The sequence below is a fragment of the Canis lupus genome, chromosome 2, assembly GCF_011100685.1.
Source record: "Canis lupus familiaris isolate Mischka breed German Shepherd chromosome 2, alternate assembly UU_Cfam_GSD_1.0, whole genome shotgun sequence".
Lineage (NCBI taxonomy): Eukaryota > Metazoa > Chordata > Mammalia > Carnivora > Canidae > Canis > Canis lupus.
In genome coordinates, this window is record NC_049223.1 from 69,283,411 (window position 1) to 69,307,802 (window position 24,392).

At 41.5% G+C, this 24,392-nt stretch overlaps 1 protein-coding gene across 17 annotated transcripts in view; it reads left to right on the forward strand.

Moving 5' to 3' along the window:
- Positions 1–20,762: 20,762 nt before the first annotated feature.
- PUM1 (pumilio RNA binding family member 1) overlaps positions 20,763–24,392 on the forward strand; it is a 134,080-nt gene continuing 130,450 nt past the window's right edge. For 8 of the 17 annotated variants that reach the window (XM_038531319.1, XM_038531321.1, XM_038531328.1 and 5 more), the window contains exon 1: positions 20,763–20,914. In XM_038531319.1, the coding sequence (XP_038387247.1) occupies positions 20,818–20,914 (97 nt within the window). In that variant the 5' untranslated portion in view covers positions 20,763–20,817. Of the gene's footprint in view, positions 20,988–24,392 lie in introns of all 17 variants that reach the window. The other 9 variants (XM_038531322.1, XM_038531323.1, XM_038531324.1 and 6 more) reach the window with 2 other exon arrangements.

Genomic DNA, 24,392 nt, shown 5'->3' on the forward strand with positions numbered 1-24,392 from the left:
ACTAGGTGTTATTTTATAAATCATCGAAGGTAGGGGGTATTGATGCCAGCGTCAGCCGAGGTTTGTTTGAAGCTAATGCCCTGGAACATGTTTGGGATCTGGCTCCTCTTAGATACTATCAGGTGTTTGGGGCCCAGGACAAAACTCAGAGAATGATTAACTTTCTTGTCTCCCACTTGGAATGGGAACATAGTTTCCTTGTCTTATTCAGAGGCAAATATGGACCGTGAGTAAATGGGGCCCAACAGAAAAACAGCAGAGATGGGATCTTTCTAAAATGGAGCCCAGGGCGTCTGTCTGGCTCAGTCTGTAGAGCATGTGACTCTAATCTTGGGGTTGTAAGTTTGAACCCCACATTAGGCGTAGAGGTTAGTTTAAAAAATAAAAATAAATAAAAATAAGATAGAAAAAAAAATAAGATGGGGCACCTAGGTGGTTAAGCATCCGACTCTTGGTTTTGGCTCAGGTCTTTTTTTTTTTTTTAAAGATTTATTTATTTATGATAGACACAGAGAGAGAGAGAGAGAGGCAGGGAGAAGCAGGCTCCACGCCAGGAGCCCGATGTGGGACTTGATCCCGGGACTCCAGGATTGTGCCCTGGGCCAAAGGCAGGCGCTAAACCACTGAGCCACCCAGGGATCCCCTTGGCTCAGGTCTTGATCTCAGGGTCGTGAGTTTGAGCCCCGCCTCGGGCTCCACACTCAGGGGTAAGTCTGCCTGAGATCTTTCCGTCTTCCCCCCCTGCTCACACGTTCTTTCTCTTTAAAATAAATAAATCTTTTTTAAAAATTAATTAAATAATAAAAAGATAAAATGGAATTCCTTCATCTTCCCCACCTTGAAGGGATCCAGATACATAGTTGACACCAGAGCCTTCCTCATCTAGAATTTTCTATCACCTTCTCACCTCTTTGCTTTCATTCTGAATCCTTTATGATATAGTCTCTTCAGTGCTGCCAGGATATATCTCTCTTTCCCTATTTCCATTCTCTTAACGCTCCTCTCCCCTCAAGGACAATAATTTAATGTATATACTTAAATTTATAATGAAGTAATATTGTAAATTATATTTTAATATAAGTATTTTTGTGGGCTTCAATTTAATTTATGAGAATGGGACCGTGTTTCTTTCAAAATTTCCTTTTCTGTAACAATACAGTGTTGTTATTTTTCAAGTAAACTGTGCCCTCAACATGGAGCTCAAAGTCATGACTTGGAGATCAAGAGTCACATGCTCTACTGACTGAGCCAGCCAGGTGCCCCTGTAACAATATGCTTTAAAGATCCGTTCATGGGGGTGACTGGATGGCTTAGTTGGTTAAGCATCTGCCTTTGGCTCAGGTCATAATCTCAGGGTCCTGGGAGTCTGCTTCTCTCTCTCCTTCTGCCTTTGCTCATGCATGTGCTCCCTCTTTCTCTTCAAATAAATACATAAAATCTTGAAGATAAAAAAGATCCATTCATGGTGCTATATGTACAGAAGCATAACACTGCACTGAGTGCATCTACCTTATTCATTCTTCTAAGGCCCCAATGACGACTAGTAGGTACCTCATGGCACAAACAAGGTCTGGATGGACATCCTTATACAAGTTGCTGGTAGGACCCTTACAAACATTTCTTTTGAATGGAAGTTAGGAGGTGAATTGCTATGTCACAGGAGGTGTTCATCCTTAATCTGATCAAGTTCAGATATATTAATCCCTAAATGGCTGCCAGGCCCAAGGAATTTTACATGTCTGTTTCTTTGACAAAATTCAGATTATCTAGCTTTTTACTTTTTGCTACTCTAATAGTATAAAGTAGTATCTCACCATGGTTGTAATTTGCATTTTTCTGATGACTAATAAGCCTGGGCATCTCTTCATATGCTTGTTAGTCTTTTGCTTTTCCTTTTCTGTAAATTATCTGCTCATATATCCTTTGCCAATATTGATTTGCAAGAATTCCTTATTTTTTATCATTGTTGGTTTTATTTATTTAATTTTTAAAAACGATTTTATTTATTTGAGAGAGAGTATGTAAGAGAGAGTACATGTAAGAGCAGGGGGGAAAGGCAGAGAGAGAGGGAGAAGCAGACTCCCCACTGAGCAAGTAGCCTGATGTGGGACTCGATCCCGGGACCCTGGGATTATGACTTGAGCTGAAGGCAGACATTTAACAAGCTGAGCCACCCAGGCACCCTCATTGTTGGCTTTAATGATTGCAGATATCTTCTTCCACTCTGTCTTCTTTCTGTAACTTTGTCCATTGTATCATGCTTTGAATAGAAATCCTTAATATTAAAGATTTGTTTACCTGGGGACCTGGGTGGTTCAATGGTTGAGTGTCTGCCTTCAGCTCAGGTCATGATCCCGGGGCCTGCCCACATCAGGCTCTCTGTGGCGAGCTTGCTTCTCCCTCTGCCTGTGTCTCTCCCACTCTCTGTGTCTCTCATAAATAGATGAATGAAATCTTTAAAAAAAAAGTGTTTATTTATTTTAGAAAGTGGGAAGGGGCAGAGGGAGATAAAGAATCTCACTCAGGCAGACTCCACACTGATTGATGCAGGGATCAATCTTAGGATGATGAGATCATGCCGAAATCAAGAGTGGGATGCTCAATTGACTGAGCCACTCAGGCTCCCCAAAAATTCTTAGTTGTAATGTGGTCAAAATGGTTTGTGCTTCAGATTTAAGGTTTTTTTTTTCCTTATTTTTTTAAAGATTTTATTTTTAAGTAATCTCTATATTCAACATGTGTCTTGAACTTATAGCCCTGAGATCAAGAGTCACATGCTCCATCGACTGAGCCAGCCAGGAGCCCTTTAGTTTTTTTTATTTTTCTTTAAGTAAGCTCTATGCCCAATATGGGGCTTGAACTCACAACCCTTAGGGCAAGAGTCACATGTTCTATTGACTAGCCAGATAGGAGCCCCCTGGATTAAGTTTATGAAGAATACTTACCACTCCTGGGTCACGAATATGCTCTCCTATTAACTTGAGACTTTTGCTTTTCATGGTTAGGTCTTTATTTTATCTGGAGTTTATCTTTGTATATAGTGATAAGTAGTCATTATGTTTATTGTGAGCCAATTTTCCCAATTACACTTACTAAATGAACTAACTCTTCCATTGATTGTGGTGCTACCTTTCTTATATATTAAGTACTCATATCTACATGGGTTTGTCTCCAAGCTTTCTATTTTATTCCATTGGTCTATTTTGTTCATCAACAAAAATGTGTCCTTGAGCAATGCTGCAATATATTTTATTATGATGGTTTTGTAGTGTGTCTTAATATCTGGTAAAGCTGGTCCCCTTTCTTTACTCAGCATCTTTTCTTAAAGATTTCATTTATTTATTCATGAGAGACACAGAGAGAGACACACACACACACACACACACACAGAAGCAGGCTTCATGCAGGGAGCTTGACGTGGGACTTGATCCCGGGACTCTAGGATCACACCCTGGGCCGAAGGCAGGCGCTAAACCACTGAGCCACCTGGGGATCCCCATTTACCGAGCATTTTCTTTTTTTTTTTTTTTTTTTAAAGATTTTATTTATTTATTCATGATAGTCACACACAGAGAGAGAGAGAGAGAGAGAGCGGGGCAGAGACACAGGCAGAGAGAGAAGCAGGCTCCATGCACCGGGAGCCCGACGTGGGATTCGATCCTGGGTCTCCAGGATCGCGCCCTGGGCCAAAGGCAGGCGCCAAACCGCTGCGCCACCCAGGGATCCCTTACCCAGCATTTTCAAGGTAAATCTTAAATCTGGAATTAATGAGATTGCTATCAATTTACAGAATATTAGGGAGATTGACATCTATCTAATTATGAGTTATTTCATCTAAGATATGTCTCTTCATTTATTTGTATTATCATTAATGTTCACTACTATAGTCTTAAAGTTTTCTTTTTTTTTTTTTTTTTAAGATTTTATTTATTTATTTATTCATGAGAGACACACAGAGAAAGGCAGAGACATAGGCAAAGGGAGAAGCAGGCTCCCTGCAGGAAGCCCAATATGGAATTCTTCCCAGGACCCTGAGTTCATGACCCGAGCCAAAGGCAGACGCTCAATCACTGAGCCACCCAGGCATCCCTAGTCTCTCAAATAAATAAATAAAATCTTTAAATTTTATTTCTGTTATGTCCCCTTTTTAATTTGTAATGTTGTGTTTCTTTTTTTTTGTTCTCGTTAAATCTTACCAGAGATATGTCTATTCTGTTATCTTAAAAAAAAAATTGTGGGACACCTGGGTGACTCAGTTGGTTAAATGTCTGCCTTCAGCTCCAGGTGAGGTCCTGGGATCGAGCGCCGTGTCAGACTCCCTGCTCAGTGGGAGTCTGCTTCTTCCTGTTCCTCTGCCTCTGCCCCCCCACTCATGCTCTCTCTCTCTCTCTCTCTCTCTAAAATAAATAAAATCTTTTTTAAAAAAGTTTTTTTCCTTTTTTCCAGCTAGAACCACGGAGGGTAAAGAATAGGAGAAAAAGAAGGTTCTTGCCATGCCAGAAACCCTTAAGAAAGAGGGAAGGAATTTCATCAAGCTTAAAATTAAGCCCTTGAGAAAGAAATTTGACCAAAGAATGCTTTGAAAGACAAAGAGAAAGTTTCTCTCTACTCGATACAGCCTATTGGAAAATTTTATTTATTTATTTATTTATTTATTTATTTATTTATTTATTTATTTATTTTAAAAAAGATTTTATTTATTTATTCATGGGAGACACACACAGAGAGAGAAAGAGAGAGGCAGAGACACAGGTAGAGGGAGAAGCAGGCTCCATGCAGGGCGCCTGACGTGGGACTCGATCCCGGGTCTCCAGGATCATGCCCTGGACCGAAGGTGGTGCTAAACTGCTGAGCCACTGGGGCCGCCCGGTAAATATAATCTAACAATTTTATTTTAGAGGCTCCTAAGTGGCTCAGGAGCTGGTTAAGCATTTGCCTTCAGCCCAGGTCATGATCCCAGGGTTCTAGGGAGTCTGTTTCTCCCTCTCTCTCTGCCTCTGCCCCCTACCTGTGTCTGCTCTCACTCTCTCTCTTTCAAATAAATAAATAAAATCTTTTAAAAAATAAAGATTTTCTTTTCTTTCTTTTTTTTTTTTTTTGAGAGAGAGAGATAGAGAGTGCATGCACATACATGTGTGAGCACTCAAGAGGGGAGGGAAGGGGAGAAGGAGAGGGAGAGAGACAATCAAGCAGACTCCCTACTGAATGTGGAACCTGACTTGGAGCTTGGTCTCACAACGAAATCATAACCTGAATTGAAATCAAGAGTCCAATGCTTAACCAACTGAGCCAACCCTGTGCCCCTATTTTATTTATTTATTTAAAGATTTTATTTATTTATTCATGAGAGACACAGAGAGAGGCAGAGACATAGGCAGAGGGAGAAGCAGGCTCCATGCAAGGAGCTCGACATGGGACTCGATCCTGGGACTCCAGGATCACGTTCTGGGCCAAAGGCAGGCACCAAATTGCTGAGCCACCCAGGTGCTCCCAGTGCCCCTATTTAAAAAAAAAAAAAAGAAAAAAAAAACTATATCATAGTGGCAACAAAAACCCTAATGTATTTAAGAATTTAGAAAGAACATGCAGATATCTACAAAGAAAACTTTTTTTTTTTTTTTAAACTTCAATGCTATAGGAACGTCTGGGTGACTCAGCAGTTGAGCATCTGCCTTCAGCTCAGGATGTGATCCTGGAGTCTGGGATCTAGTCCCATGTCTGGCTCCCTGCGAGGAGCCTGCTTCTCCCTCTGCTCAAATCCATAATGCCGAGATCAAGAGTCCCTTGCTTCATCAATTGAGCCAGACAGGCACCCCTATAACATTCTTGAAATAGAAAGATTATAGAGATGAAGAGCAGATTTGTGGTTGATAAGAATTAGTAATGGGGGAAGGGATGGTTACAACTACAAAGGGGTAGTACGAGGGGTCCTTGTGATGATAGAACAATTCTATATCTTGATATGGTGGTGGTTACACAAATATACATGTGCAATAATACTGCATAAAAGTGTGCATACACACATCCACATGCAAAACTGTTGAATGCTGCATAAGTTGTATGGGCTGTACCAAGGCCAATTTTTGGTTTTGATATTGTACTTTAGTTATGCAGGATAGTACCTTTGGGGAAAATTGGGTGAATCCTACAGTGGACATTCCAATACAATTTGGAACTTCTTATGAGACTATAATTACTTCATAATAAAAAGTTTTTAAACATTGAGGCAGTAAACAACTTTAACAAAGAAAGCACAAGGCCCTGATGGTTTTATAGCCAAATTCTGTCAGTTTTCAAGGCACAGATCATTCTAAACTTATACAAACAGTTCCATAGCATGGAAAAAGAGAGCATATCCCTCTCCTGCCAATTCCATGAAGCTCGTATAACTTCGATGCCAAATCCAGCTAAAGGAAGAACAGGGAAATGATATTATAGACTCATTTCATTTGTGAATATAGGTGCAAAGATCCTAAACAAAATATTAGTGATAATGAAATAAAAAAAACAATATACCATGGCCAGTTTGGGATTATCCCAGGAATAATATGTCTCTAAATTAGAATATTTCTAGCTGTTACTCACTATAATAGGAGATTAAGGAGGAAAAAAAATCATATAAACATTGCAATGAATACAAGAAATTATTTGACAAAATCCAATAGATAGAATGGTAACCCAAAGAGACCTACAAAAAAACTTACAATAATTGTTAGAGTTTGGAAACTTTAAAAGCATTCCTTTGGGCCGCCTGGGTGGCTCAGTCAGTTAAGTATCTGCCTCCAGCTCAGGTCATGATCCCGAGGTCCTGGGAATTGAGTCTTGCGTCAGGTTCCCTGATTAGCAGGGAGTCTGGGGTCTGTTTCTCCCTCTGCCTGCTGCCCCCTCTGCTTGTGCTCTCTCTCTCTGTCAAATAAATAAATAAAATCTGTACAGCCACTTTGGAAAACAGTTAACAAGTTAAATATACATATACTATGTGATCCAGTAATTCCTCACCTAGGGATCCACCTAAGAGAAAATATATATTCACACAAGGACTTGTATATGAATGTTCATTGCAGCATTATTTGTTAAAGCCCCAAACTAAAAACAATCCAGATGTCCATCAACTGGCAAATGGATATACAAAATGTGATCTGTGCATATAATGGAATACTACTCAGCCATAAAAAGGAACAAACTATTGCCACATGTTATAACATAGATGAACATCAAAAATATTATGCTGAGGGATGCCTGGGTAAGTGTCATAGGTTAAGTGTCTGCCTTCAGCCCAGGGCACGATCCTGGAGACCCGGGATCAAGTCCCACATCAGGCTCCCTACATGGAGCCTGCTTCTCCCTCTGCCTCTGCCTGTGTCTCTGCTTCTCTCTCTGTGTCTCTCATGAGTAAATAAATAAAATCTTAAAAAAAAAGAAAGTTATAAAACTGTATTTAAAAAAATGAAAACAGGGGCTCCTGAGTGGCTCAGTCAGTTAAATGTCTGCCTTTGGCTCAGGTCATGATCCCAGGGTTCTAGGGACCAGCCCTCATGGGCTCCCTGCTCAAGAGGGAGTCTGCTTCTCTCTCTCTGCCTGCTGCTCTGCCAGCTTGTGCTCTCTCTCTGTCAAATAAATAAATACAATCTTTTAAAAGTCTTAAAAAAATAAAATGAAAACCTAAGAAAGTGAGAACTATTCCCTATTAACAGTAGGAAGAAGGAATCCCTGAGTGGCTCAGCGGTTGCGCTCTTTGGCCCAGGCCGTGATCCCTGGGTCCCGGGATCAGGTCCCACATTGGGCTTCCTGCATGGGGCTTGCTTCTCTCTCTGCCTCTCTCTCTGTGTTTCTCATTAATGAATAAATCAAATCTTAAAAAAAAAAAAAACAGTAGGAAGCCTTTATGGCAGGAAAAGACAATTCTCTGAAGGTTGATGTACAGATTTAATAGATTTAAAAAAGATTTTATTTATTTATTGACTGAAAGAGAGAGTATGAGCAGTGAGGAGGAGCAAGGGGAAAGGGAGATGCAGGCTCCCCACTGAGGCAGGGGCGCAATACAGGACTCCATCCCAGGACCCTGGGATTATGATCTGAGCCGAAGGCAGATGTTCAACCGACTGAGCCACCCACACACCCGATTCAATAGATTTTTATTCAAAATCAGTATTGGATTGATAAGCTGATTCTGAAATGTATATGTAAGAATAGACCAAGAATGGCCAAGACTAAATTTTATTTTATTTTTTAAATATTTTATTTATTTATTTGAAAGAGAGAGAGAGAGAGCATAAGCAGGGGGAGCAGCAGGAAGAGAGAGAGTTGAGAGAGAGAGAGAGAGAGAGAGAAATAGGCTCCCCACTGAACAGGGAGCACGATACAGGGCTGGATCCCAGGACCCTGAGATCACGGCCTGAGCTGGAGGCAGACGCTTAACCAACTGAGCCACGTGGGTACGCCTAGATTTTATTTTTAAACTTATTATATAAAAATAACTTATTATAGATTTTTTTTGGTGTAAGATTTTTATTTATTTATTCATGAGAGACACAGAGAGAGAGAGAGGCAGAGACCCAGGCAGAGGGAGAAGCCAGCTCCATGCAGGAAGCCTGACATGGGACTCGATCCCGGGACCCCAGGATCACGCCCTGGACCGAAGGCAGGTGCTAAACCCCTGAGCCACCCAGGCTGCCCTTATTATAGATTTAAAGATTATATTATAGATTTAAAAAATCTTATCTGTCCTTGATCCTTTATTCTTCTTATATTATAATGAAACTCTCATATACTCATTGTTCAGTTTCAACAATTATTAGTTCCAGTATCATCTTGTTTCATTTATACTCTTTTATTTCCCCCACTCCAGATTATTTTGAAACAGATCCCAGACATTACATCATTTCATCCTAAATAGGGAAATCTCTTTAAATGTTTTGACAACATAGCTGCAAGAGGAATCTTTTCACTTTCCACTTAAGTTATTTAAACATTCCAATAAAATAAAATAGAAGTGGAAGTTAGATTGTGTTTTATTTAAATATATTTTCAAACATCTCTTTAATCTTGCCAGTTAAATAATACAACTAAAATTTACAAATAAATGCAAAAAAATAGTTATTTACCTTTTCTGTTCAAACAATCCAGAAGTAAAGTGTTAATTGAAATACATCAGACAAATGGACTGTGGAATTGATTTATCTCAGCCATGACGGATTGAATTTTAGTCTCAAATTTGGCTAATCATGTATCATAATTATGGAAAGTTTTGGTCCATGACAAATTTTTATTTATTTTATTTTTTTTTAAAGATTTATTTATTTATTTATTTATTCATGAGAGACACAGAGAGGGTGAGAGAGAGGCAGAGACACAGACAGAGGGAGAAACAGCTCCATGCAGGGAGCCCGACGTGGGACTTGATCCTGGGTCCCTGGGATCAGGCCCTGGGCCGAAGGCGGCGCTAAACTGCTGAGCCACACAGGCTGCCCCATGATGAATTTTTAACTTCCAGACATGTTCAATTTTATTACGGTACATGTAGATTATTTTATTCCTTAAAAAAGTGATACATATACTCACATTCCAGATATAGTTTGGTATGCAAAGTGAGGTTTTCCCAAGAGCTATCTATAGGATATAGTCAGGAATGTGCCAGGTAAAATGATGCTGCATGCTAGGTCAAATTAAAGATTTGAAAGTTCCGTTTACTTCCATGGTAGCAACTTTATTCCTGCCATGACCACAATGAATACTAATCAGATACTGGGAGAATGGTAGCCACATGTTGGTGGTGATACCAGTTATATCCTTCCAAATTGATGACCACAAGAAAGCAGTGTGAGAGTGTTGACAAAGTTAAATGTTTCAGAAATGTGTCATCACATGTGTGATCAGGGGCGCCTGGCTGGCTCAGTCCCTAGAGCATATGACTTTTAATTTGAGGGCTGTGAGTTCTAGCTCCACATCGGGAGTGGAGAGTACTTAAAAAAAAAAAAAAAAAAAAAAAAAAAAAGAGAGAGAGAGAGAAGAAGAAGAAGAGGTATGATCACATGGAGAAGTAACCCACTTTTTTTTTTTTTTTATCATCTGAACAGATCTTAAAAGCCTACATAGGGCAGCCCGGGTGGCTCAGTGGTTTAACGCTGCCTTCAGCCCAGAGCCTGATCCTGGAGACCCAGGATCGAGTCCCACGTTGGCCTCCCTGCATGAAGCCTGCTTCTCCCTCTGCCTAGTGTCTCTGCCTCTCTCTCTCTCTCTCTCTCTCATTAATAAAAATAAATAAAATCTTTAAAAAAAGATACTGATTTTAAAAATAATAAAAAATAAAAGCCTGGGCAGCCCAGGTGGCTCAGCGGTTTAGCGCCGCCTTCAGCCCAGGGTGTGATCCTGGAGACCGGGGATCAAGTCCCATGTCAGGCTCCCAGCATGGAGCCTGCTTCTCCCTCTGCCTGTGTCTCTGCCTCCCTCTCTCTCTCTCTGTGTGTCTCTCATGAATAAATAAATAAAATCTTTAAAAAAAAAATAAAAGCCTACGTATTAGCAAATAGATGCCCAAAGCACTTCTTTCTTTCTTTCTTTCTTTCTTTCTTTCTTTCTTTCTTTCTTTCTTTCTTTCTTTCTTTCTTTCTTTCTTTCTTTCTTTCTTCTTTCTTTCTTTCTTTCTTTCTTTCTTTCTTTCTTTCTTCTTTCTTTCTTTCTTTCTTTCTTCTTTCTTTCTTTCTTTCTTCCTTTCTTTTTTTAAGATTTTATTTATCTATTCATGAGAGACACAAAGGGAGAGAGAGGCAGAGACACAGGCAGAGGGAAAGGTAGGCTCCATGTAGGAGCCGGATGTGGGACTCGATACCGGGACTCCAGGATCAGCCCCGGGCCAAAGGCAGGTGCTAAACCACTGAGTCACCCAGGGATCCCCACACTTATTTCTTTTTAAATTTTATTTATTTTTTTTAAGTAATCTTTACACCCACTGTGGGTTTCCAACTCATGACTCCAAGGTCAAGAGCCGCACACACTTTACCTACGCCATGATCAAAGCATTTCTAAACATTGGTATTCCCATACATTATTACATTCATTTAAAAAGTCAAGTAATGGGGTGCCTGGGTGGCCCAGTTGGTTGAGCATCCAACTCTTGGTTTTGTCTCAGGTTGCGATCTTGAGGTTGTGGAATCTAGCCTGGTGGCAGGTTCCACGCTGGGCACAGAGTCTGCTCAGGATTCTCTCCTCTCCTCTCTTCTGCCCCTCCCGCTTATGTACTCGCTCTCTCTCTCCAATAAATAAATCTTAAAAAAATAAAAGTCAAGTACTTGGGTAATTTTTCAGTTTTTATTATTTCCTCACAATATTGTAATGCATTCTAGACAACTATACCTTCCATGTCACAAGCAGAGTTACTGCTTGTGTCCATTGGCTAATTGTATTTATCTACATATTTGCCCATGAATAGACAGTTTTGTCTAGTTATCTTCCATTACGTTTTTAAAAGTCCTGAAAAATCATACAATTGACCATGGGCATCTCCACAGAGTGTAAGAGCCAACAATTCTTTCGCAGTTGGATTTTTGTGTTAGTATATCCTTAGTTTTCTCTCATAGGATCCACATAGCTCTCCCTTCTTTTTCCTGTGGGTTTGTCCTATAACTTTTTCTAATTTCTTAAATTGGAGTGGTTGGCCTGTTTGTTTAGAGCAATTCTATTTCCAAAAAATATCTTGTAAATAAAGTTTATTTAAAAGTATATACTTCCGGGGATCCCTGGGTGGCGCAGCGGTTTGGTGCCTGCCTTTGGCCCAGGGCGCGATCCTGGAGACCCGGGATTGAGTCCCACATTGGGCTCCCGGTGCATGGAGCCTGCTTCTCCCTCTGCCTATGTCTCTGCCTCTCTCTCTCTCTCTCTGTGACTATCATAAATAAAAAAAATTAAAAAAATTATAAAAAAAAGTATATACTTCCTCCAAATACTGTTTTTTTGCTCAGTTTCACAAATTTTGACGTGTAGTGTTTTCCTTATGATTCATTTCTAAGTGATTTCCTTTATGCATTGGGAGTGCAATGGTTACTTAACCATGCAGTTTAGTTTCCAAGTATACAGGATGTGTAGTTTTCAATAATAAAAAAAAAAAAAGGTTTCCAAATTTACAACTTATAGCTAGAGAACATGGTCTGTATGATATTGATTTTTTTGGAATTTGTTGCAACTTCCTTTATAGTATTATGCATGTTCTATTTTTGAACATGTACTATGAATGCTTAAAATGTCTATGATTTTCTGTTGGCTGGGAATAGAATTTTACACATAAACAGTAAGTTGAGCTTATTAATTGTGTTGTTCAGGTTTTTTATATTTTTACTTACTTTTTGTTTGTGTTTTGAAAGATGTTATGTTAAAATCTCTCATTTTATTTATTTATTTTTTAAGATTTTATTTATTTATTAATGAGAGACATGGAGAGGGAGAGAGAGCGGCAGAGACACAGGCTGAGGGAAAAGCAGGCTCCATGCAGGAAGCCTGACATGGCACTCTGTCCTGGGTCTCCAGGATCAGGCCCTGGGCCAAAGGCGGCACTAAACCGCCAAGCCACCTGGGCTGCCCCAAATCTCTCATTTTAATGATTGATTTATCGATTCTTCCTGTTGTTCTATCAGTTATACCACTGTATTTGGAGTCTATGATGTTGGTTTACAAAGGTCTGTGATATTTATAATTCATGATCTATTGATGTTTTTACCAATATGTAACATACTTCTTTGCCATTTTGGTTCATATTTAGCTGGCATTTATATTTAAGTGTGTCTCTTATAATTTCACCCATATCATAGAGTTCTTGTCTTTTATTGGCAAGTTTAACCTTTTTATATTTGTTGGAATTACTCTTTTCTTTTAAAGTAATCCCTGCACCCAGTGTGGTGCTCCAACTCACTAACCTGAGATCAAGAGTTGTGTGCTCAATGAACTGCGTCAGTCAGGTGCCCCTTTTCTTTTCTCTTCTTTTCTTTTTCTTTTTCTTTTCCCCTCACTTTTCAAGGCGAAGTTTTCTTCTGTTGGTTTTAGTGTTGTAAATGTTATTTTTATTTTTTGGTAATTGCCTTTATCCTAAAACCCATACTCATGTTTACTTAGTTCCTATCAATTCCTAAAATCTATCCATACCTGTATCTTCCCCTAACAAGTCCACACTTTTTTTTTTAAGATTATATTTATTTATTTGACAGAGAGAGAGAAAGCAAGAGAGTGAGCACAAGCAGGGGGAGCAGCAGCAAGAGGGAAAGGAATAAGTAGATAGAGGGAGAGGGGACCCTGGACTTATGACCTGAGCTGAAAGCAGATGCTTAACCGACTGAGCCACCCAGGTGCCCCAAGTTTGTATGTACTTGTATCCTTTTCATGTGCCATTGGATTCCTCTGTGAGATTATTTGTGGTCATATTGTCTAAAATTTTAGTTCTGGAATTAATAAGCTTTATAATTCTGGGGCACTGGCTAGCTTAGTACAGTGTGCAACTCTTGATCTCAGGATTGTGAGTTTGAGCCCCTCATTGGGTGTAGAGATTACTTAAAAGATTTTTTAAAAATCTTTTTTTTCTTTAAAAAAAGATTTTACTTATTTATTCATGAGAGACACAGAATGAGAGAGAGAGAGAGAGGCAGAGTCGCAGGCAGAGGGAGAAGCAGGCTCCATGCAAGGAGTCCGATGCGGGACTCGATCCCAGGACTCCAGGATCACCCCCTGGGCTGAAGGCGGCACTAAACCGCTGAGCCACCCTGGGATCCCCGATTTTTAAAACATCTTAAAAAAAACCCAACTTTGTAATAATATTTTTGCTTTGTTGCTATCTTTTTTCTTTCCTCTTTCTTCCTCCCCTTCTTTCTTTTGCTAAGGACTATACTTCCTCCATTTCTTGCATGTTGATTTTGCTTCAGTTTTGTTTTCACTGAGGTTTTGGCACTGCCCGAATTCGACCTCAGGTGTCTTGAAGGTGGGTGAAAGGACAGTCACCGCCCCCTCAACTATCACCTCCACATCAGCCTTAATTTTCCTCAGGTTTCTTGTTTACAATTCATAGTGTTTCTTTTTTTTTTATTTTTATTTATTTATGATAGTCCCAGAGAGAGAGAGAGAGAGAGAGAGGCAGAGACATAGGCAGAGGGAGAAGCAGGCTCCATGCACCGGGAGCCTGATGTGGGATTCGATCCTGGGTCTCCAGGATCGCCCCTGGGCCAAAGGCAGGCGCCAAACTGCTGCGCCACCCAGGGATCCCCATAGTGTTTCTTGAATCTGCACCTTTAGTTTTTCATAAATTTTGGTAAATTTTCTTTTCATGTCAAGTATTTCTTCTGCCCCTCTTTGCTTCCTGTTCTTCTGCTTTTCCAATTATCTGTACATGAGAGTGTCTCACTATTAACTCTGTAATTTTTTTTCTAAAGATTTTATTTATTTATTTTAGAGAGCAGCACAAACAGGGGGAGGGGCAGAGGGTGAGGGACTCTCAAGCAGTGGGAGCCTGACACAGGGCTTGATCTCATGGCCCTGAAATTGTGACCTGAGTGGAAATCAGGAGTTGGATCCTTAAACAACTGAACTACCCAGTGTCTCTTACCTCTGTAACTCTTCTACTTTTTCTCTTTTCTGCTTTTTTTGCCTCTTTATGTCTCATCTGTATATTGCTTCCCACCTCTAAACTGACTGCTTCTTTCTTTAGCAGTGTGTAATTTGCTGTTGGGTTATTAATTTCTCTATTATATTTTTTAGTTACAAAATTTCCACTTGGATGTTCATATATTTTCTGCTTTAAAAAATTTATTTATTTATTCATGAGAGAGAGAGAGAGAGAGAGAGAGGGAGAGAGAGGCAGAGACACAGGCAGAGGGAGAAGCAGGCTCCATGTGGGGAGCCTGATGCGGGACTCGATCCCAGGACTCCAGGATCAGGCTCTGGGCTGAAGGTGGCACTAAACTGCTGAGCCACCCGGGCTGCCCTATTTTCTGTTTTTCTGCTAAAATGACCAATCTGTTTGTTTCCGGAACATACTAAATAATTTGATGACCACAATAACTGGAGTTCTTTTGGGTCCATTGTTACTGGTGATTTTTGTTCATGCTATCTTGTCTTCCAGTATGTGTGACAATTTTTGTTTGTGGATTGAATAGAATACATGTGTAATTTTTTATAGAAAGCACCTGAGGCTGAGTTTTGATCTCTGTGAGAGCTTGTCTGTTCTATCTGCTTTTGCTTTGATTTTTTTCTAAAGATTTATTTATTTATTTTAGAGGTTGCAAGGGGAAGGAAGAGAGAGTTCCAAGCAGCTCCATGTTGAGTGTGGAGCCTGACTTGGGGCTCAGTCTCATGACTGTGAGATCATGACCTAATTTAAAACCAAGAGGCAAAGCTTAACTGACTGAGCCATTCAGGAACCCCTAAAGTGGATTCCACTTTATTTTTTATTGTTTTAAAAGATTTTATTTATTTATTCAAGAAAAACACAGAGAGAGGCAGAGACACAGGCAGAGGGAAAAGCAGGCTCCATGCAGGGAGCCCAACATGGGACTCCTGGGTCTCCAGGATTAGGCCCTGGGCTGAAGGTGGCGCTAAACCGCTGAGCCACCTGGGCTGCCCTGAATTCCACTTTAAAAGAAAAGTGAGGGGTGCCTGGGTGGCATAGTTGGTTAAGTGTCTGCCTTCAGTCCAGGTCATGACCTTAGGGTTCTGAGATTGAACCCCATGTTGGGCTCCCTGTTCATCAGGGAGTCTGACTTTTCTCTTTTGCTCTACCCTTCCCCCTGGCTTGTACACACACACTCTTTCTTTCAAATAAACAAAATATTAATTTTTATTTTTTTTAAATATTTTATTTGAGTGGAAGAGTGAACGAGTGAGCAAGAGAAGGAGCGGGGAAAGGGGCAGAGGGAAAGGAGAAAGAGTAGGGACCATGATCTCAGGACCCCAAGATCATGACCTGAGCCAAAGGCAGACACTTAACCGAATGAGCCACGGGGAGACCGATGTGGGACGATCCAAGGACCGCAGGATCACACCCTGAGCGGAAGGCAGATGCTTAACCACTGAACCACCCAGGCATCCCCCCAATAAATAAATCTTAAAAAAAAACAGGGTGCCTGGGTGGCTCAGTTGGTTGAGTGGTGGGCTCTTGATTTTTGGCCCAGGTCATGATCTCAGGGCTGTGAGATGGAGCCCCCCCAAGGGGGCTCTGTGCTCAGTGGGGAATCTGCTTGAGATTCTCTCTCTCCCTCTCCTCCCAACATGCACGTCCTCTCTTATAAATAAATAAATAAATAAATAAATAAATAAATAAATAAATAATAAATCTTTAGAGTCTGTTGGGATCCCAATCCAAAGAGAATTATTCACTAGACCCTGTGTATGTGAGTGTGTGTGTGTGTGTGTGTGTGTGTGTGTGTGTCTCTCTCTGTCTCGGTGGGTTCTGGACCCCAGTCTCTGCCCCTCTAACTCCCCAAGGCTGCTGAAAGCACCACTCAGTCTCTTAGCTACCGCTCAGGAAATGCCCCACATGGAAAAGTAGTCCTAAATATGGGGCTACATTCCTTAATTTCCCCCTTCCTAGTTCCTGGCTCAGTAATTCTTCACTAACTTGTTTTAACTTTCCAATGATTTCAAGAAGAGATTTTTCAAGTTTTCCAATTTTGCTAGTTTTCCTCCATAGGAGAGTTGGTCAGAATTACCTAGTCACTGATGCTGGAAGCCCAAACCAACCCTTCCCCTTACCTTCTTATGGAAAAAGTGCTGCAATAACCAAGATTTGCTAAGAAACAAAACGACAATGGAAATGTTAACATTGTAACAATCACCCAAGCCCCAGAACAATAAGAGGAAGTGCCACCTAAGGGAGATTCCACAAATACACAAAAACACAAGTGTAAAACCGTTTAAAAAAGCAACTCAAGCCATCACTGCTAACAAATTTTGTTATCAGAAATTAGCGAGTATCCCAACTCTACTGGAGAATGCTTTCTGTTCAGTTTACAAATATTATATTATAGCAACCTTTACTAGCCAATAGCACTTGGCCCTAAGACAGAATAAAGGTCTGTGGAACTGAAAAACATTTGTGCAGTCTGGAGTTTGTTCTCAGCTGTCAGCAAGGCCAGGTTGGCTGACTCACCAGTGAGCCTCAGCCCATACTTTGAGAACCACTACCACATATATGAAGGAAGAGGCAACTGTTTGAAATCCTTGAACCAAGGCTTTCTTTGTGTGTGTGTGTGTGTGTGTGTGTACTTGACTAATTTTTTTTTTTTTAATTTAAATTCAATTTGCCAAGAACCAAGGCTTTCTTGAATGGCCTTCACTAAATGTTTCTGTCTTGAGATCTCTGTCTTTCTCTGATTAGGTTACAATGGAATGGATTAGGTTTCTTCTGATTAGACCAAAGTACCCTTCTCAAATCCACCCTAATCTTTATCCTAGGCCAGCTTGATTAGACTTGGTGTTTGAAAACTTTCAGAGATTGGTTAAATTACCTATTATATATGGTTTTAATCTGATGAGTTTTGGAGAGTCCTGAGTTTTGGGGATGATTGCAGCATCCTGCTGACCAGACAACACTCAGCAAATAGCCCTAGGTAACTTGTTTGGATAAATGCTGATCTGGTTTCTTAACCTCCTGGAGTCTCAATTTTCTCATTTTAAAAATGGGAATAATTTTTTTTTAAAGATTTTATTTATTCATGAGAGACACACAGAGAGAGGCGGAGACATAGGCAGAGGGAGAAGCAGGCTCCCTGTGGTAAGCCTGATGCGGGACTCCATCCCAAGACCCTGGACCACGACCCAAGCCAAAGGCAGAAGCCCAACCAGTGAGCCACCCAGGCATCCCTAAAATGGGAATAATTATGTTGTCCATGTCATAGGTATTTGGGGAGGTTTAAATGAAATAATGAATAAAAAGTCTTAGCACAGTACATGGCACACAGGTAAGCATTATCTCATGAGTTTGTTGGGAGGTAATGCTCTACTAGGGCTGTTTTGGGGCTGGACAGGGGCCTCAGGTCCTCTGAGGGCGATTAAGGGAAACCAGGGATGGGTAGCTAGTGTTCTGTTGAGATTGCAACATTTGACTGAGCAGGGGCTAGGTGTGGCATGGTACCACATGGCAGTGGCTACACTGATACTAGAATCTTTACACCTGAGTAATTAAAGCTAAAGCTTAAAACTAAGGAATTAATCCTGGATCTTAGAATGAAATCATGGAGCGTAGAGCCTGGTAAGATTCTGGAAACTTTGTAGTTTTGTCATGTCTACTATGTTTCCTCCTTTAACATACTTTTCTATTATAGCTACTCAGCACACAGGTGTCTTGGCCTCATAGGACTAAATGCTTTATCTGCTTTATTTCATTTAGTGCTGTTATATTAACCTCATGTTTCATGGGAGAAAATGGAGACTGAGAGAGATTAAGTAATTTCTTGTCTGGCTTAAGAGCTGGATCTCTGAACACAACATATTCCTTTTAGGGTTGTTGAATTTGAGAGTTGACACCACAAATGGCTGTTGAATTCATTCATTTAACAAATATTTAGTGAGCAATGACCATATGCCCTGCACTATGTTGGTCCCTGGGGATTCAGAAATGAATACAAGGCTACAACTGCAATAAAACAGCTACAATAAAACAGCTACAATAAAACAGAGTGTTGATTCTGTGTCAGGCACTTTGTATATGTTAGTTCATTAAACTGTTGTAACCACCCTGTGAGAAGAGTATTGACAATCTTATTTTGTTGATGAGAGGGCTGAGACTCAGGGACTTGCCCAAGACCACACAGCCAGGAAGTGTCATAGCTCAGGACCTCTAACTTTAAAGTCTTGCCTTCTTTTTCAGAAACGAAAATCTCACTTTTTTTACTTTTAAAATAAAAATAACATTCTTTAAAAAAAATAAAAGTAATATATACTCAAATAATATGAGTGCTGATTTTCTCACAAAACTTGCCACATCAGGGTGTTAATAATGATTTTAATTTTTGCCAGTGTATTAATAGATGCAAACACTACAAAGTTGTGTGTATTATTTTCCCATTTTTTTACAGCTTCATTGAGTTATGTTTCATATACCATAAACTTCGCCCATTGAAAGTACATAGTTCAGTGGTTTTTAGTACACAGTATTCTCAGAATTGCGCAACCATCATTATAATCTAACTTTAAAACTTTAACACCCAGGAAAGAAACCGGTACCTATTAGCTATCTCTCCCCATGGGAATACACCCATACCCCTCAGCCCCAGGCTAGTTATCTTTATGTGTTTATAGGCTAGTGATTTTATGTGTTTATTTTGGATTACTTTTTTAAAAAAAATTGATCATGAAGATCAACCCTCTGTCTACCATGCATATTGCAACATTTTATTTTATTTTTGCAACATTTTAAAACTTACTTTCTCTGTTGTATTTGTTGGTGACAGCTCTTCCTGATAGATGTTTAAATATCTTTCAATTTTAAAAATAATTGATTTTCATTCATTATAAACATTTTTCCCTCCTCCAATTATTATAAAGATATCCCCATATCCCCCATTCCCCATATCTGGTCTTTTGTAGTATTGTGGTTTGCCTAAGTTTTCAACCCATCTTGGGCTTAGTTTGAGATGGAATAACAGTATCTTGCCAAATACTACTGATTTGAAAAGTCACTTGCATCAAATGGCCAAATTTCTTTCTTTCTTTTTTTTTTTTTTAGAAATGTAATACTATTTATTTTTTAAAATAATTTATTTATTTATTCATTTATTCATGAGAGACACACAGAGAGAGGTAGAGACACAGGCAGAGCAGGCTGCATGCAGGGAGCTCAACATGGGACTCGATCCGGGTCTCCAGGATCACGCCCTGGGCCGAAGGCCGATGCCCAAACGCTGAGCCACCCAGGCATCCCCCAAATGGCCAAATTTCTATTCCTCTTTTTTTTTTTTAATATTTTATTTATTTATGATAGACATAGAGAGAGAGAGAGGCAGAGACACAGGCAGAGGGAGAAGCAGGCTCCATGCACCGGGAGCCCGATGCGGGACTCGATCCTGGGCCTCCAGGATCACGCCTTGGGCTGACGGCAGCGCTAAACGGCTGAGCCACCCAGGGATCCTCTCCTTAACAACTTTGAACAAGGGGCCCCGCACTTTCATGTTGCTCGGGCCCCTGTAAAATGATGCATTGGTCCCGTTTGCAGGTCCCAGACACTGTATTTAGCACTGGGCATCTTCATTAAAAAATTTATTATTATTATTATTAATTTTTTAGCACTGGGCATCTTTAAACGGAATAAATAAGCCACATCATTCCGCTTAATCCCCCCGGCAGTCCCGCTGAGCAGCCCTTCCCATTTTCCTCTTCGTTCTGCAAACGGGGCGACGAGGGCAGGGAGATTCAATAGGCCCCGGAGCCAGAAAGTTGCAGCAGAGGGGCCAGGAGCCAGCACCTGTGTCGCCGGGGCGGCGAGTGAGCGAGCGCGTCTCCCCGCAGGCCGGCCTGGTGCAGCGCGGCGGGGAGGCGGGGAGGCGGGGAGCGCGCGGGGGCGGGCGGGGGCGGGCGGGGCGCCCCGGGTCCCCCCGCCCCTCCCCCCCTCCCCCCCCCCCGGAGCCCGGCTCCCCGCCGCGCGTGGCCCGGCGCCCAGAGAGCCCCGCGGGCGCGCCCGGGCCGGCGCGGAGCCCGCCTCCTGCCCGCGACGGCGCGCGCGCTCGCCTGGCGGGCGGGCACTCGCGCGCGCAGCGGTTGTGTTGCCTGCGAGTTTCCCAAGTTCACACAGGCCCCGGGTTGGCATGGCAACCAGGCAACCTGTTCCAGAGCCGCCTGCCTGCTCCGCACATGCCGCTGCCACCGCCGGAGCCGGGGCCAGCGCCTATCCCAGGATGCACCGCGCCAGCCCCGTCCCCAGTGGGCCGCCATGTTGTCGGAGTGAAAGGTAAGGGGGAGCGAGAGCGCCGGAGAGAGAAGATCGGGGGGCTGAAATCCATCTTCATCCTACCGCTCCGCCCGTGAGTATCCGCACCTCGCCGGCCCCAAACGCTGCTCCGGACCCCCAGCGAGCAGATTGTCCCTTTGTATTGGTGTTTGAGGGCGATTGTGGCGGTGAGAAGGGCTCCGGAAAAGCCGCCCGGGGCCCTGGCTGAGGCTCCTCACTCGCTGTTCCTCGTACATGTTTTGGAGTCAGCAGCAAGGCCCCTATTGTTATCAAAGGAGGGAGGGGGCGGGGAGCAGGGTCGAAGCGAGGAAAATGCCGGGGCCTTAGGCCCGGGCCCGGGGCACAGACGCGCCTGTACCTTTCTGCTCAGCCCCGTTTGGAGCCCACGAAGATCGAGGTTGCCGTTCGGGTTGCTTTTTTTTTTCTTTCTTTCTTTCTTTCTTTCTTTTTTTTTTTTTTTTGGATGGGTTCGCGAAGCCGCGAGTCTCCCGTGTGGCCATCAAGTGTAATTCTGGGCCACCCCGGCTGCCTGGACCCCGGGGGCTTCCGCGGCGGCGCCGGAGCGGGAGGAACAATGCCTCGCTTCGCGGAGCAGCCCTGGCCCTCGGTCTAGGACGAGACCCGCCGTGGGGGGGAACTTTGCGAGCCTCGGACGTGGAGAAGTGGCCTTCAGGAAGTTTCAAGCCGCTTGGCTGCCTCCCGGGCGCTTGTGGCCTTTTGTTTTCGGGGGGCGCTCCCTCCCTGAGGCTCCCCGTGCGGGCTCGCCCTCGGGGTCGCGGGAGAAGAGGGACGCGAGTATGGGAGAGTTGGAGCCCTCGACTCGGCGGTCGTGGTAAACAGGCGTCGGGCGTGATGCTTGTCAGTACCACTCCCACGTCAAGTGAGGAAGAGGCTCCGGTAACTTTTTGCACCCCCTCCCTGGGGGCCCCCACCCCCACGGGCGCGTTTACACACACACACACCGGCATCGGGGAAGGTTTCCTCCTCCCCCCCACCCCCCAACTTGAAGAATTGTTGCTCTTCATTGTCTCATTGGGAAAACACTCTTCCTAGTTGTCGATAACCCAATCCATTCGCGTCCTCCTCTTCCTTGGGACTGAGAATGAGAGTTTATGGAAGGGTTTTTGTTTTGTTTTGTTTTGTTTTGTTTTGGGGTGGGGGGAGGAGGTTCTGTTTTAAAACTCCGTGACTTCTGAAACAATGGGCTCGTGGCTTCAGTGTTTTTTTTTTTGTTGTTTGCTTGTTTGTTTTTTGAAAAAACACCACGCAAACTCACCCAAACAAGCCAAGATAATGTGGCTCCCCAAAGCACTTTTTTTTTTTTTTTTCTTTTTTGGGTAAACAAACGTTTGGACTCCTTGCTAATTTTAACTTTGTAGAAACGCTCTTTTGGGGCTGTTGATTGTTTATCCGGGTCTTTGGGAAATACCCAGTGGATTTTGAACTTTGAATTAGTATTTCGCCTTAGCCGTAATTGAATTCATTCCGTCCAAGGCCGCAGCTTTTTGAAGTTGGGTTTGAAGTTTAGTTTGGGTTTGAGATGAACTGCTTTAAAGTCCATTTATGACCAGAGAACTTTTTTTTTTCCCCCCGAGTGGCAAAAAAATAAACACCTTTTAAACTAAGCGTTTTAGTTGAAGAGAAAAAAAGAGTGGTGGGGAAATTAAATGTGTTCCTTTGCTTGGAATAAAATCTATTAGTGATATTACAAGAAAAAAAAAAACTTTGATGTGAACAGTTTGAAAACTTTGTAAGAGTAACTAGAATCAGCCCTTGAGTTCTAGTTGCTTAAAGTATTTTTTATTATGTGCTATTTGTAAAAAAAAAGAATCACATTTCAGATGCTGCACATAACTTTTTAGTGTGCTTTGAGAGTTCTATAAAATGCATCAACAATTTAAATGTTTTCTGATATTTAAGTGACTGACTTCTTAATTTTTGTGCTGTAGTTGCCAAGATATTACACAACTACCCAAGACACATGTTAATTGCTTAGGTATTTGCTCACTTTCAAACTGTCCTTTCTGCCAGGTTTTCTCTTGTTTGAGAAACTGCCTTGCCTCATTAGGTAAAGCAGGAAGTCTTAGGGCATACAGATAGCTTTACAAAAGCCAATTGTTTTGTTTGAAGTTTTTTATGGAACTCCTCCCCCCCTCCCCAACCTCTTGTTAGAAAGTAGTAGTGTTCTGCGCGTTTCAGAGGTAAACTTTTTTTCGTATGGAAGATCTTTGTTAGATAAGTATTGTGGCAAGTCTTTTATTTCAGTAAAAATTGCATTTGCTATTTTAGGAATCCTCTTAAGGGGTTGGAGCTTCATTGCCTTAACTGGTGTAACTGAATTCCTGGGGTCTCAGCATGGTGACTTTAAAGTTACCAAAAAGTTGTCATATCATTTGATTTTGATTAAAAGAACTTGTGAGTCCTAGAGAAAGGATTTCTTCTGTTTTCTGGATGGGGAAACAGGCTCAGAGAGGTTGCTAGGTTAGAGGTAAAACTTAGGTTTTGGGACTCCTCACTTTGTAACAGACTGTTACATTGATACTCCCTTGTGGAAGAAAATGGGACTGGCTACTGTTGATAAAAGGGCAATGACTTTGTATGGTGATGGATGGTAACTAGATTTATTGTGATCATTTAAAGTGTATACAAATATCCATTTATTATGTTGTGCACAGGAAAACTAATATAATGTTATGGTATACTTGCATAAAAAAAGGGCAATTAATTCTTTTGAAAATCAAATGAGAGGGTGTTAGGCCGGTTGGCGCTTTGCAAAGAACTGTGGTAAATACTGTTATGACTTTCTGGTTTTGGTACTTAAGCTTGAACATGATTGTATTCATAAAAGCAGAAACTGTAGTCTAGAAAGCTAGACTACCCACTACTCTAGTAAGATTCCGATGGATTGGAATTGTTAACTGAAACTAGGCATTTCCAAATTAGGCTTTGAATAAATTACAGATTCCATGGTGTCTTTTTCTGGCTTCAAAACATGGATTGTGAGAAGCAAATGCTTCTTTACCAGGAGGTTTAATTCTATAAAGAAATAATAGATTTCTCATAAATCTTGTGAATCTGTTTTTGAAATGTTTCAGTAGGCCTTGGTAGAGAAGGCATTTGTAGTAGTGGACTATTAAACTGATAGCCTTGAAATTAGACTCCAGTGACTATTGACAGGTATTGTCTAACAGATAACTGATTAATTTCTTTGTAGCAATTTTTAAAGCACCCACAGTCTGACAAATGTTCTATCTTATGTACAAATGTAGTTTTTGATTTTAAGAAATTTAAATAGTCATGTTTCATAGTAACATTTTGGAGATTCTTTGTTCCAAAGAATAAGAGAGAAATATTATCTGTGTTGATTTACTGGGGAGTAGCAAGGGGTTGATAGAACTAAGCTTGGGTGCAAAAGATTGGTTATTTTTTAAACTTTTTATTTCTAAGTAATCCTCACACCCATTGTGGGGCTCCAGCC